Source organism: Ammospiza nelsoni, chromosome 7, assembly GCF_027579445.1.
Source record: "Ammospiza nelsoni isolate bAmmNel1 chromosome 7, bAmmNel1.pri, whole genome shotgun sequence".
NCBI classification, from domain to species: Eukaryota; Metazoa; Chordata; class Aves; order Passeriformes; family Passerellidae; genus Ammospiza; species Ammospiza nelsoni.
This window is the reverse complement of record NC_080639.1, coordinates 39,927,232-39,941,736: the sequence shown is the minus strand read 5'-3', so window position 1 is coordinate 39,941,736 and position 14,505 is coordinate 39,927,232. Positions and strand designations below refer to the sequence as shown.

Here is a 14,505-nt window from a genome sequence, read left to right as displayed (position 1 = left end):
TGCTTACTGAGCCATTGCTCACTTCATTTGATGGCCTCTAGTTTCTCTTTCAGGTAGCATTAGGAAAATGTAATAACCAACATGTTGTCTGGTACTAATGATCTGGTACACCTCTTACTTTTTTGTGATGTTTATTAATTATTGTTAGTATCATTAACTGCAGAAAATACAAATACAGGGCAAAAGCAATCTCCATTGCCATTCTAAGGTACTTTTTGAACTAGGGCTGCTTCTCCTGCTCTTCTTTGATTTCTGTTTTGCCTCCCTTGGCATGTACATTTTATGAGATTAGGTTTTCTAGGTTGGAAGTTGGTGTAGCTCGTAAGTACAAGTATTAAATCTACCTCAATAAACTGAACCCGTGAGAAACTGCAATTCAAGTACTAGGCAGAGAAATAAAAGTTACACTTAAGTAGTACTCTTCAAGATAGTAAGGGAATTAACTTCTAGTCAAGTGATACAGGTGAATATTTTGGGTTAAAGTCCTTAGGGGTGATGCATGATGATGTGGTACACATTAATGATGTGGTCTTGGTTCTGAGCAGTGCATTTTCAGAACATAATTAATAACAAAGCCCTTTGGAATGTGTGCAAACCAAATGTGACTTGTACTTTGGGGATGATCTTAACTGGGAATGATTCAGACTTGAGATAAGTATCTTTACAGATACTGATAACTCCTTTGAAATCTGAATGTCTCATTAACAAACTGCCATTTCTTTTGCTGAAGTTATGCAAAACCTTTGTAATTGTGAAAAATGAGCAGAAATAATTAAAAGACAAATTAAAAGAAAAAGCAGAAATCATTTATGTTGTGGTACAGTAAATTGGATTTTAGGGTTTATGTACATATAAGTGTGAAAACTAAAGCACTCTGAATATATTTCTTCTGAACTGATAACTTAAAAAACTCATTAAATACCATCTTTTCTTCTTGCTCTGAGCAGACATTTTCAAAATTTTTTACAAACCTTGCCTTTTTAAGGCAAGTTATAAAGAAGTCCTAAAGGATGCTTAGCTTGCAGATTTTCACCGCATTTGTCAAAAGCTTGGGGAAATGGTAAAAGAGGTTAAAATTTTGAAATACTGTTGTTCAATTAAACAGACTTACCTAGACGGTACATATTTTCTGCTCAGTAGACACAATAAACTCTAATTTTAGTGGCCAGTTAAATAAAGCTATTCCTTTGTGAGAATTAACTTGGATATTTTTATCAAGAAAGTATTTTAGAATCTGCTTTTGTGATGCCTCAAAATACTGCAGGGCATGCTTTGGTTAGAGAATATAGTTCATGTAGTTTTAGATATGTAGATGCTTAGAAGTTACTTTTCATTGATTCAAGCTGGTGCAGAAACTGTTTTGCAGCGAGTGAGGGGAGAACTCAGTTGTACTAACTAAAACTGGATGATTAAACGCATCTGTGTTTTCTCAGCTCAGTTGCTGAGCTCTAGACACTCAAAAGCAATATTTGAAAATACATTACTGCCTTTACTTGTTATGTATGCCAGAATTTCTGTAAACACGCTCTGTTGGAAAACAGCACCTCATAGCTTGACACATTTTTTCATTCATGTTGAATAGTGGGTTATATGAAAGCAGAATATTATTCATAATATTAAATGAAAGCAGAAGTTGTTAAGTTTACATAATTAGGAAAAATCTGTTTGGCCCTTTAGAAAGGGTTGAACAATTTGATTTAATGAGAAATAATTAAAAATAACACAGTAATGGCATATCTACTAGGTAAAAACTTTGCATATGCTTGAATAGTCTTCAAAATCTTTCTTAGTGGTGGAATTTACAGAAGTTCTTAGTGATAGTCTCTCAATAGATAGCTTCTGTGCATCATCAAGAATTTGTCGTGCCCAAATAATACATCACAGCACTTGCATATTTAATATCTACAACTCACCTTCGATTTCGGGTTATTTTAATCTGTGTTTGTAATTCCTCGTTGTGGAATGTGTCAATTGAAAGGGTGTGCAGTGGTGTCTCCTGAAGGAAGAGGAGGTCGTTCCCCGCATCAGAGCCATGGAGGGGCGCAGGGGGCGGCCCCCCAACGCGGACAGGCAGCACTCCAGGGAGGAGCCGCGCTCCCGGCGCCGCAAGGGCCGCCCGCCCAACGTCGGCAGCGGCGAATTTCTGGACAGCGCTGACACCAAGCTTTTGAGGAAGCTCCAAGCTCAAGGTAAGAACTGTGGTAATATTTTCACAAAGAGAGGGTGTCAGTATATAGAGAGTTAATATTTTTCCTATAGAAGAGTGATTTGTCTCACTAGGATATTAGTATACAGCATTTTATTTTAGGTATTTGTTAGGTGCTGTTATTGAAGACTTTTTGATAAACCAGTAACTGGTTTATCAGTATAGGTTTTAAAGAAGGAAGTGCATACGTAAAGACGTGTCTAAAAGCTTACTCTGTAGTTACTGCTCAGGAAGCTGACAGTGTTTTGGGGAGTTCAAGCGTGCAGGTCCTGGACCTCAGTCCTTTGAAAAGGAAGCTAAATTCATCCTCCAAAACATCTGTCCTACAGTTGGCTTCTATGAGTGTGTCCATAAACAGTTAATTCAAATTTCAGAAATGCTATCACAGGGTTGTAGAATGCTTCAGGAGGTTACTTATTAGCATAAGAATGGCTGACTTTAGGTAGACACAGGAAACAGGCATGTGGCCCAGGTGACTGTGTTCTTGCTCCATTAAGAAATTATTACATAATTACATGAGGTGACTTGTAAGGAAAACTAATTCAATGCTTTCTGAATAAAATGCTGATTTAGTAGTTTTGAAAAAAATGTTTTCTGCTTTAGAAGAAAGAGGAAAATGTTTTTAAAATAAACCAGCATAATTGGTATGATTCTGTCACTTAAATAATTTTTTCCTCTGAAACTAGTATTTGTTTTATATAGAAAGTATCCATGATCATTTGCACTGTTCACATGGTTACTGATACATGATGTGCCATTAATGGTAGTTCATAGAAAAATTTTGTAGACGCCAGTGTGTGCAAAACAAATCCTCTGTTTGCGCTGTCTTTACGGCATACAAATGTCTGGAACATGAACTGTATCTTTATTGTTGGACAGCACTGTTTTTATGGACTTAATATATTCTTTTTCTAACAGAAATAGCTAGGCAAGCAGCACAAATAAAGCTACTGAGAAAGCTTCAGAAGCAGGAACAAGCACGAGCTGCCAAAGAAGCAAAAAAACAGCAAGGTAAGTACTACTTGTGCAAGGTTGTGCATGCTAGGGGATTATTTTGAAAAGTGTTTATAAAAAATTACCTGTCTCTTGCCGTGTTCTGCTGATATTATTTGCTTTTGTTTGTTAGCTATTATGGCAGCTGAAGAAAAGCGAAAGCAAAAGGAGCAGATAAAGATAATGAAGCAACAGGTAAATTATGCAATTGCTAAATAAGTTCTTTAATGATATTTTCATTATCACTCAATAAGGTGTATTTCAGATATTTAGTAAATTACTAAGAATACTGATTGCAAAGGGTATGTTTTAAATCTAGTTTTAAAGCACACACAGTGTATTAAAATTACTGTATTAAAATTGTAAATATATTAAAATTCTGAACTTCATTAAATCCACCATTAACCTATGTCCCCAGGTGTCACATCAACACATCTTTCAAATTCCGCTAGGGACAGTGACTCCACCTCTAGCCTGTGGCAGAGCTAGACAACCCTTTCCATGAAGAAATGTTACCTAATATCCAAGTTAAACCTGCCTTTATGTGAGGCCATTTCCTCTTGTCCTGTCTCTTGTTCCAGGGAGCAGAGCCTGACCCTCACTTGGCTGCACACACCTGTCAGGGAGTTTGAGAAAGCAAGAAGGTCCCCCTGAGCCTCCTTTTTTCCAAGCTGAGCCCCTTTCCCAGCTCCCTCAGCTGTTCTTGGTGCTCCAGCCCCTTCCTCAGTTCTCTTGCCCTTCTGCTCTGGACATGCTACATCCCCTCCACGTCTGTATATGATCTCAGCATCCCAACACTTGGAAAAAGTACTAGTATTGGTTTTCCTGTAAGTGACATGGGAAGAGGACAGAGATGCTGCTTGCCAGTGTAGAGAGAAAATTCATGTGGTCAAAGCTCAATTGAAGTTGAAGCTGCCAGAATTGTGGGGGACAACAGAAATAAGTTTTTTCAAATACAATAATGACAATCCTCGTTGTGTTTATAAATTGGGAAATGAGGGGCTGAAGAGCAGCTGCAGGAAGGGATCTGGGAGCCCTGGCTGATGGCAAGTGTGGTGTCAGTCAGCAGTGCCCTGGCACGCAGGAGGGATATCTTTGCCCTGGAGGGCATCAGGCCCAACTTTGCTGGCCAGAAAGGAAGGGCTGTGTCCCACTCTGCTCTGCACTGGGGTGGCCTCACCTTGAGTCCTGGGGAGAGCTTTGGCTACCCCAATATAAAAAGGACAGTAAACCATTAGAGGCTATCCAAAAAAGGCTGTGAGGATTGGGGATGGGACTGGAAGGGAAGCCTTAAGAGAAGTGACTGAGGGAGTTGGTCTGTTTAGCCTGGAAGAGACTGAAGGGAAACTCAATTGTGGTGGTCAACATACTCTGGAGGGGCAGCTCTGATCTCTGCTCTCTGTGACAAGTGACAGGACTTGAGGGAACTACTGGAGCTGAGTCAGGAGGTTTAGGCTAGGTATCCGAATAAAGGCTGACCAACCCAGAGGGTGGTCAGGCACTGGGCAGGCTCGCCAGAGCAGTGGCCACAGCTCCAAGGCTGCCTGAGCTCCAGGAGCATTTGGACAATGCTCCCAGGCAGAGGGTGGGATTGCAGGGGTGTCTGGGCAGGGCCAGGAGTTGGATCGAGGATCATGATGAGTCCCTCCCAGCTCAGCATGCTCTATGATTTTATGACATCTTGAAGTGTTAAAAAAAATGAAAATATTAAACCCTTTCACATTTTTGAAATCCAGGTATTAAATCCTGACATTCTTCTTTTTTTTTTTTTTTTTTTTTGAGTAGTAAACCTGAACTGGTGTTACTTCAGGCTACCTTAAATATTCCCTTAATAGATAATAATTAATTCTTGTTGGTAACTGTTTAAATATTTTGCTTTTTTCTTTTTTTAAGATAGTGCTCATTGTAGTAGGTGTAGAGCTAGAAGCTGTCACTCTACCATGTATGAGTTACATTAGAACAGGCTGAGAGCTGGGACTGTTCAGCCTGGAGAAGAGGAGGCCCAGGAACATCTTGCTAATATTGCTAAGTACCTGAGGGGAGGTTGCAAAGAGGTGACTTATCTCAGAAGTACCCAGTGACAGGAGGTTCCTTCTGAACATTGGGAAACAGTTTGTCACCAAAGATGACAACTGAGAACTGGAGCAGGTGGCCCAGAGAGGCTGTGGAGCCTCCCACGTGGATTTTCAACAGCAGCCTAGATGTGGTCTGGGTAACTGGTTCTAGGTGACCCTTCTGGGGCAGGGGAATGTGGACAAGGTGACTTCAGATGTCCCTCCCGGCCTCAGCCAGTCTGCTCTTTTGTAGATCATGACAGTTTCAACCTGTCCATTTCTCAAGGCAACCCATACTTGTTAAAGAAAAGTAGCACACTATGATTTTCAAGTGGTCCTTACATTCCGAGGGGTCCAGGGAGCAAAAATTTTTAAATTGTCAAATGTATCAAATCCAGACCTTGTTTGTCATCATCATATTCCTTCTTGATGTGTAACCTGATAAAATTCATTATTTCAATGTGCAGAGTAGTTTCTTCTCTGATACAACTCTTTATTCTGATCTCTGCTGAAAAGTTTGTTTTGTTTTAACTCTGACCTTAATGGAGTTGAGAGTCCTGCATTTTGTCCACAATAGCGCCCTGCAGCATTATAGTCTGGGGACGGTGAGGCTGGACAGTGTCCAGGCAGGAAGGGACCTGGGGGTACTGGCTGACAGCCTGCTGAACATGGGCCAGCAGAGTGCCCTGGTGGCCAAGAAGGGAATCAGGAATGGTGTGGCCAGCAGGAGCAGGGAGGTCATTCTGCCCCTGTGCTCGGCACTGGTGAGGCCAAACCTCGAGTGCTGTGTCCAGGTCTGGCCCCTCTGGTTGGGAAGGACGTTGGGATGCTTGAGCATGTCCAAAGGAGAGCAACGATGCTGGAGAGGGGCTGGGAACACAAACCCTGTGAGGAACCCCTGAGGGAGCTGGGGGTGCTCAGCCTGGAGAGGAGGAGACTCAGGGGTGCCCCCATCACTCTGCACAGCTCCTGGAAGGTGCCTGTGCTCAGCTGGGGCTGGGCTCTTTCTCCAGGCCAGAGGTCACAGTCTCAAGCTGCACCGAGGGAAATATAGGTTGGATATTAGGAGAAGGTTTTTTACAGAAAGGGCAATAAAGTTCTGGAATGGTCTGCCTGGGGAGGGGTGCAGCCACCATCCCTGGATGTGTTTAACAAAACCTGGATGTGCCACTCAGTGCCAGGGTTTGCTTGAGGTGCTGGGGCTGGGTTGGACTCGATGCTATTGAAGGTCTCTTCCAACCTGGTCATCCTGTGAGAGGGTGTAGCACATGCTTTCAACTTTTGCACTGTTTTGATTTAAAGTATAATGGGGAATAATAGAGATTTAAGGACCATGCTGTGAGCTTCACATGGAAGCTTCATGTGGAAAAAGTTCAGCATGGTCTGCGCAAGGCCTCTTGAGTTAATTTTATTGATAAGGTTGTACGGTGTTGGACTTCTCAACAGTTTACAGAGCTCATAAACTGGAGTTTAGACTTCATGGAGCAGCTCTATTTGCCGGAAAACTTAGTACATCTTTCTCATCTGTCATTGCTCTTTTACTGTTAAATATTATAGACTGTCTTTTCTTAGGAGCTTGGTTTTGGTTACTTTACAATAAAGTATATACATCACTATGTATATACTGTATTGTATGTATCACTATGTGTCACTGTGTTCTCCAGAGAGTAAAATTTTAGAGTGATCCCTGTTCTCAGATTCTAAGGCCAGCTCACAAGAAAACAATGTATTCTGTACAGATGGGCTTTACTCATGCTGTTGGGAAAGCATCTGCTGTTCCAGAGAAGCTCATTGAGCTTCTTTTCAAGCTTCTGGTCCAGGCTTCCCCCAGCTTGCAGGGCTATTCCATGATCTGGATTTTGCTATTAAAACTTTACAGAAAGTCCAGCTGGATGGATGCACTTTTCTTCAAAATGGTCCTTCCTAGTCACTGTGGATCAGTCAGCTCTTTTGAGATAATCGCAAATAATGTGCTAATGAATTTTTAATAGCTAATTTAATAGACAAACCTATGCAGCACAGGTAGTGTGAAATGATTCCAGTGTTTGCAATGATTGCATTTTTCAATCAATGTAATAAGACTTGGTTCAGATTTTAGGAATTAATTTATGAAGAAAGATATATTAGAATATGGTTGCCCAGCATCCATCTGTGGAGTGTATAACTGGATAGTTTTTTTTCACCATGATGAAACATGCTTAAATATGTTGTAGTACCCATGGTTCCTGTTCCAGTTACTTCTTTTGTTACAGCATGTATACAATTCCATCACTAAACTGCATACTAAAGCTTCCAAAATTAGCATTAATTACCTGAGTGCTTTAAATATATGGATCAACTGAAGTGTACTTAGCTGAGCATGTTACCCAGGTTGCATGTGGGTGAGTGTTCCTGGCTGACAGAGCATGGGCTTTGGGTTTTTCTGAGCTCAGCTCACTGTGCTGCCTGTGGGACCATAATGGCCTGAAAGAGGCTGTAAGAACTGAGGCACAAACAGCTTCAGTGCTTGGACAGACCTTGCTATTTCTTGATCAAAGAGATCACTTCAAAACATCATGTATTTCATGGCATAGCTCACCCTTTTGTTCATTCTTAAGTAGCTTCACCATTGTCAGCTGGAATTGGAATACTCTAGTTTCCTTACTTGGTCATTAATCTGGTCCTTTTGAAGGTGTTAAAAAAATAATAAAAACTTTGACAATTTAAACATGAGCACCCATGCATTACTAGATGTGGTTTCCTTCAGGGTTATCCCAGACATCTAATACTAGTAAAATTTCTGAACATATGGGCACATGACTAAAAGGCTGAAAGTCAATAATAAAAAAGTATGTATAAACTTTGTCATTTTTAAAATGTAAAAGTAAATGTATAAAAAAGTATAGTATGTAAAAGTATATGTATTTTTTTAAAAAGTATTGTTTCCTTTATATATATTTTTTAAAGAAGTAACTTTCTTACCCTTGTAGGAAAAAATTAAGAGAATTCAGCAAATTAGGATGGAGAAAGAACTTCGAGCTCAGCAAATTTTGGAGGTACAAATAATGGCTCAAATGTTATTTTTCCATTGCCATTCTAAAATGTATTTTAGTAGTCACACATGTAGTTAGAAGCGCAACTAAATATAGCAGCTCTAATGACCATATTTCTGAAGGCCAGTTCAAATATGTGTCTTAAATTATTTTTCTTAAATGATCACCATAAACTGTGATCCATAATCTTACAAATATTCACACTTGGGCTCATGGTTTTCTGTCAGAATAGTCTTGTGTGTACATAATTTAACAGCAGAACAATTCCTTAGTTAGAGAAAAAGTTTGCAGTAGTAGGATGTACAATACAATGCTGTGGGTGTGCTCTGTATGAAATGCAGTGGGTTTAAAAATACTATGGCTGTATTAGAGTATACTCTACAGGTTTGCTAGTGTAGTAGCAAAGATAGATTGCTAATTTTCAAGTCTCCATTGACATAAAAATTAATAGTAATCTCTTCGCTGTTTCTGTGTTTACCTGCCTTCTTAAGATAGCCAGTTTTGAGTGAAACAGTTTTGAGTGGGAAATTTTGGTTGAAATTTTTTGATTGAAATTTTGGTTGAATTTTTTTAAAAGTAACTGAAATGTGAATTGATTGATCGTGAAAGCTGCATCACAGATTTCTTGCAATGTACACAATAAGTGATGATGTTCTTAACTTCTAAAGACACATAACTTTGCTTCTAGTCAGATTATTTTCAAGTTGTGATTGTGCTGTTGTGTGACCTGTTTTGCATGCACAGGCAAAAAAGAAAAAGAAGGAAGAAGCAGCAAATGCCAAATTATTGGAAGCGGAAAAACGAATAAAGGTTAGTTTAGAGGAGCTCCAAAAACAAGAACTGTGTTATTATATGTTGTAGTGTGATGTAACACAACTCAAATAATTATTCATAATGTATGTAGATGTATAAAAGCAATAGATTTGGGAGGCTGTTCATTGATAATGAAGCTGTACATAGAGACAGCAAATAATGACATGTATGTATCGTTATAAAAAGCCATGAAGCATATGCAGAGGAGTTTGCGGCATACACACACAGATATACAGAGACAGTACTTTATATGCCAACCATATACCATGGTTGGCATAACAAAATGTTCTGCAGTAACATTATTCACAATATTCTTTTAAGCACACTGTATCAAAAAATGATGTTTCTTGGCGAGCATAGTATTTTCTAGGCTGTAATGCATGCAAAACTACAGAACTCTTTTACAAATACTGGAAAATACAGTGTCTGTGTGTGTGTATATAAGTACTGTTGCTGCTTCGGCATTCTAGGTGTGTTCTAACATGGAACTCCCAGCTCACCAGACTTACTGTCATGTATGCTGTGTATACTTCTCTGTAAGTTAGAATTTAAGTCAGATGTGCTGTTTTAGTGTGGTAGAACTGTGCAATGTCGTAAGTAAATTTTTATTGATGTTTTAAAAAAATACACTTCTGTTCTTCTGTTGAAGGAGAAAGAGATGAGAAGGCAGCAGGCCGTTCTTCTGAAGCACCAGGTTGGTATAAGTTTGGTTGACCAAACAGACAGAATGCCAATTGTCAGCTACTACTTTCAGTTGGAAGGGGGGGGGGGGGGGTAGAATCCTCAAAATATGCCCTTTTTAAACTTCTGGGTTTGATTCCTGCACAGATTTTCTTTTGCCTTATGATTTTTTGCTTTGCTTTGGTATTGGGGTCTTTTGGGGGATTATAAAGTGGTTTTATGACTTTGTGATTTCTGTTTCATAATGTTGTGCCAACTCTTTCTACCAGGAGTTGGAGAGGCATAGACTAGATATGGTATGGGTATGTTTATTTTTGTACATCTAACACCGCATTGTGATTTGGTTGTGATATGGTTGTCATAGCAATGCATAAAATGTAGCACTGGCTGCTGTCATATTACATACTGCTGCATGGCTTTACAGCACAGTGCATTGCATACATCTGCTTGTCTTGTCTGTTAAGGAAAGAAAAACATGTCTTGAACATGTGTATAAATTGAATGTGGCAATAACTAAATGTGGTTTTTAACCAGGGATCTATGTTACTGATGTCCCAGTAAAAATCTGACTAGTATATAAAATTAGGGATTGATGCAAAATCACTAGGATGGTCACTTGGATGATTTTTGCAAGCCTTGTCCCATTCACTGGGAATGAGTCCAGACATTTTAAATACCATTTGAATTAACCTGTTTTAGAAATCAGGGTGATGTCTTCCCCTTGTAAGATACTGAGGAAATAGCTTTCAGTTGGTGGTAAATACATAATGTTATAAATATACAATGAAATATTAGAACGTAATCTTAGCCTCACTAAATTAGATGATAAAATTCCTATAGCCTTTACTGGGGCCAAGATTTGCTCTTCAGCTCTTAAGCTGAAGGAAAATCCCCTGTACTTAGTGCCTTAAAATACTGCTCCTTAGTGTATTTGAAGCTACTGACATAATTTACTGAGGGATAGGCATCAGTAAATGCAAGTGTTGTTGCATATGTATATGCACCACTACTGGTTTGATTAAAACTGATCTAGAGCTTATAAAAGTAATCATGTTAATTTGTTGCTTGGTTAGAAAAATGTTAATACTTGCAATGTTTGAAAAAACCAGTTTAAAATTTCTGCTGAATTGGCTATTGAAGAAGTAAATTGCAAGTTCCATCATAGCAGATGTAAGGTAACTGACCTGTTCCAGCCAACCATTATGCTTTTTGTTCTGCCAGCTTATGAAGGAGCATCACAACTGACCATAAGTAAATCTGTATGCTTCTTATTTACACTGTCTCCATGTTCATTGCTTTACCTTTTTGCTTTTGATTGTTCTTGTATTTGCTTTCTAAACCTGAACTAAAACATGCACAGACTTGGCCATTCTTGTCCTATATTTAGTATTTACTGTGACTTGTCTATTAATGCTAAATTTGTTACTCTGCTTTTTTACTGATTTGAAAATGTGGTTTAGTTTTGCTCTAATATTACCCGCTTCAATAGGAACGAGAACGGAGAAGACAACATATGATGCTTATGAAAGCCATGGAAGCACGTAAAAAAGCAGAAGTGAGTATTAACTCTGAAAGTTTGAAGTTCTCATAGTTTTGTTCTGCAATCATCTGTAGAAGAGCAATGTCCTTTTACATTATGTATAATTTGATTTGTGTACATTGCAGCAGTAGGACAAGAATCATTAGGCACAAATTGGAATACAGGAAATTCTGTACAAACTTAAAAAACTTTTTTACTTGGAGAGAGATGGTTGAACATTGGCACAGATGGCCCAGTTTTGAGAGTTCTGGATGTTTTTGAGAAGAAACAGAAGTAAAATACAAAAAAACCCACAATTACTCATTTGCTTTTTGGTTTACATTTATGTATTTCTGTATCCTGGGCCTTTTTTTTAAGTCTATATCCTTAAACTTTTGTAAATAAAGTGCAGATAATGAGGATATTGAAGTAAGATAGCCATCATTATAGCAAGTAGTTGTTAAGGAAATTGTCAAAACTTCTTTCTAGGATGTATTTGCAAATTTCAATAAATGCAACTGACCAAACCCAAGAAAAACTGAATAATACTTCATTACAAGGAAATAGGGGAAGATGATACCCCAAGCACCCATTCCACTGTTGGAAGTCTGGATACCAGGCTAAATGGTCATTTAGTCTGATCCAGTGCTCCAATTATATTCTTACTCTAACAGATATAGAGCAGTGTTTATTTCAACCAGTAGAAGTAATATTTAAATAGATTTATGAAATATAGTACAGCCTAAAGTTTTCAGTTTTAATCATAACTATAAATTTCTGTGTGGACACATAAATATCCATATATACATCTCTGATTTTCTTCTGTTGTAGAGCATTTCAAATTGGCAAAAACAAGTTGTAAGCAATGCCAGCTGACCTTGGGACATTGACATAGGCTAAGATAAAAGGCAATAAACCATTTTGTCCATTGGGATTTTTCAATACAAGATGTGTCTTATGAACTCAGGGTAGATAAAGAGGGCCTGCGTTGGCAGTACAGAGGGTGCTTACACAGCTGTAGGGTAGCAAGCAAGTGGGCAGATGGGTAGTTCTGAATGTCAGTGCATTTTTACTGCCAGTGTAAATTTACTGGTCCAAATATGTTCTTTGTGTGTAACATGAAATTTGATCTTGCTTTCCACTAAAGACTGTAGTAGTAGAAGTCATGATCTCTGTGCACTCACAGTGGTTATCCACAGTTGTCAATAGTGGTCTGATAATACTCCATGTAGAATCAAAAGGAAGAATAAAAAGTCATGGGGCCTGCCAGAACTCTACAAAGAAGTCAGTGGTTAATACTGACCTACAAATGCAGCTGAGCCCTGACTTAGTATTGCCCATATTCTCATTGTTGCAAAATATGGTGGTAGTAAATGGAAGAGACTAGAGTGACCTCTTAAACTAATAGAATAGTAGGGAGTGGTTCTGAGTAATGGGAGGCGTCTTAGCTTGGTTCTTTAGCCCTTCTGTGTCCACAGGTGAAAAGCACATGCAGCATCTTCAGTTTTGTATTGTATCAGGTTCTTGAGTGGAGGCACATGCACATATGTGTGTTTGTTTATACACACAGTTCTGTGCTCTGAACAGGTGGTGCTGATGTGTGGCAGATTCCATACATTTTACACTCGATATTGGTTGCACAGTGGTATGTGGGCAGTTGTGTCATCAGGACAGTGGATTGGCAGCAGAAACCCTGGCACTGGGGATGGGAAAGGCCATGGGAGCTCTAGGTTCATTGTCTTGGCATGTTACAGAGTTGGTGCAGTATTGGTGTGACTCCACTGTGGAGAGTGTTGAAGAGACAGTAGATGCTTGACTTCTCACTTGATAATGTGTGTGTTCTTTATAAGACATAAAGGACAAAATGTTCAGTTTCAGGTTGCATGCAAAGTGTATGGTAATTCAAGGCCAGAAGCTACCTGTGTTTGAAAAGATTGGTTGTGTTTTATAAGGCATTCATACCTAGTTTATGCATTATGGGACTTTTTCAGCCATGTATTGTTCAGAGAGGTTTCTTGAGTGGTTTCTGCTGTAGCAGGTGCAGATTAACAATACTGGGGTGTAAGCAGAGCCTTTAAAATCAGGTGCCTTGCATGGCAATTTTTTGCCATATTTTCACTCAGTCATCTTTCTTAAATGGTACTTGAAAGAGTTTTTCTTTGCAAACATACTTAAAACCTGTGTTTCTGTGGACAGGAGAGAAAAAAGTGAATCTTAGATTGCTTTACAAATTCAGTGATTTTGTGCTAGTTTTCCCCTCCCCTTTACTCTAATGCAGGTTCCTTAATTGATGTGGCGATTCTTAAGGTTACAGAACTAGTGTTCTTCAAATTCTTAGATTGTTCCTTTGTAAGTTTAATATGTGGGGTTTATTTTTTTCCCTTTAAATTCTCTTAAGGAAAAAGAGCGGCTAAAGCAAGAGAAACGTGATGAAAAAAGATTAAATAAGGAACGTAAACTGGAACAGCGAAGATTGGAATTAGAAATGGCAAAGGAGCTAAAGAAGCCTAATGAAGATATGTGCTTAGCAGACCAGAAGGTAATCACAACTACGTAGACTTACTTTCTTGCTTCTTGTTTTTGTATTTTATAATTCTGTCAGTAACTTTCTTCTAGCACTCACACTCAAATCATTCAAGTTTTAATTGAGGTAATTAGAGAGCTATTTGAAATACACACAAATACAAGATACTAGAACACTACACAGTAGCATATGTTTATGTAAAAGCTTTTTGTTTAAAAGAGGCCTGCTTCCTAAAAGCGTGATTGCTTTTTAAAAATTCTTTACTCAAGCTATTTTTACACCAGGAATGTGCATCATGTCTCAGTACACAGGCACTATATAGTTACTAGAGAACTCTTACAAGTTGTTGCTCAAAAAGAATTACTCTCCCAGTCTTCCAACTTCTTAGTTTTTGTCCGTAAGAACTTGACGAAGGTTGGTTGGAGTCAGAGTCTGTTCCAGAGAAGTTCCTTCCATTTTCCCTTAAATAGTTTTACACTTCCTTTTACAGTAATTTGGCTCAGAATAGATCTTTACAATGTCTCCTGGCCAAAAAGGAAGTATTTTGTAATCTCTTGCCTTGTGTAATTTGTGAACACGTAAATGTGTTTCAGCATTGAATGGGCAAGGGTGCAGGGTACCCCTTGGAAGGAAGGTTGCCTGTACCTTCCAGCATTGTCATGCTGTAGGTCAGAAGGAAGTGT

The 14,505-nt window shown here is 38.8% G+C and overlaps 1 protein-coding gene across 1 annotated transcript in view; it reads left to right on the top strand.

Moving 5' to 3' along the window:
• BAZ2B (bromodomain adjacent to zinc finger domain 2B) overlaps nt 1–14,505 on the top strand; it is a 111,225-nt gene that overhangs the window by 72,480 nt on the left and 24,240 nt on the right. The window contains exons 13-21 of the mRNA XM_059475756.1: nt 1,979–2,189; nt 3,125–3,217; nt 3,333–3,394; nt 8,223–8,288; nt 9,030–9,095; nt 9,748–9,792; nt 10,049–10,081; nt 11,269–11,334; nt 13,697–13,837. Of these exons, the coding sequence (XP_059331739.1) occupies nt 1,979–2,189; nt 3,125–3,217; nt 3,333–3,394; nt 8,223–8,288; nt 9,030–9,095; nt 9,748–9,792; nt 10,049–10,081; nt 11,269–11,334; nt 13,697–13,837 (783 nt within the window). The remainder of the gene's footprint in view (nt 1–1,978; nt 2,190–3,124; nt 3,218–3,332; nt 3,395–8,222; nt 8,289–9,029; nt 9,096–9,747; nt 9,793–10,048; nt 10,082–11,268; nt 11,335–13,696; nt 13,838–14,505) is intronic.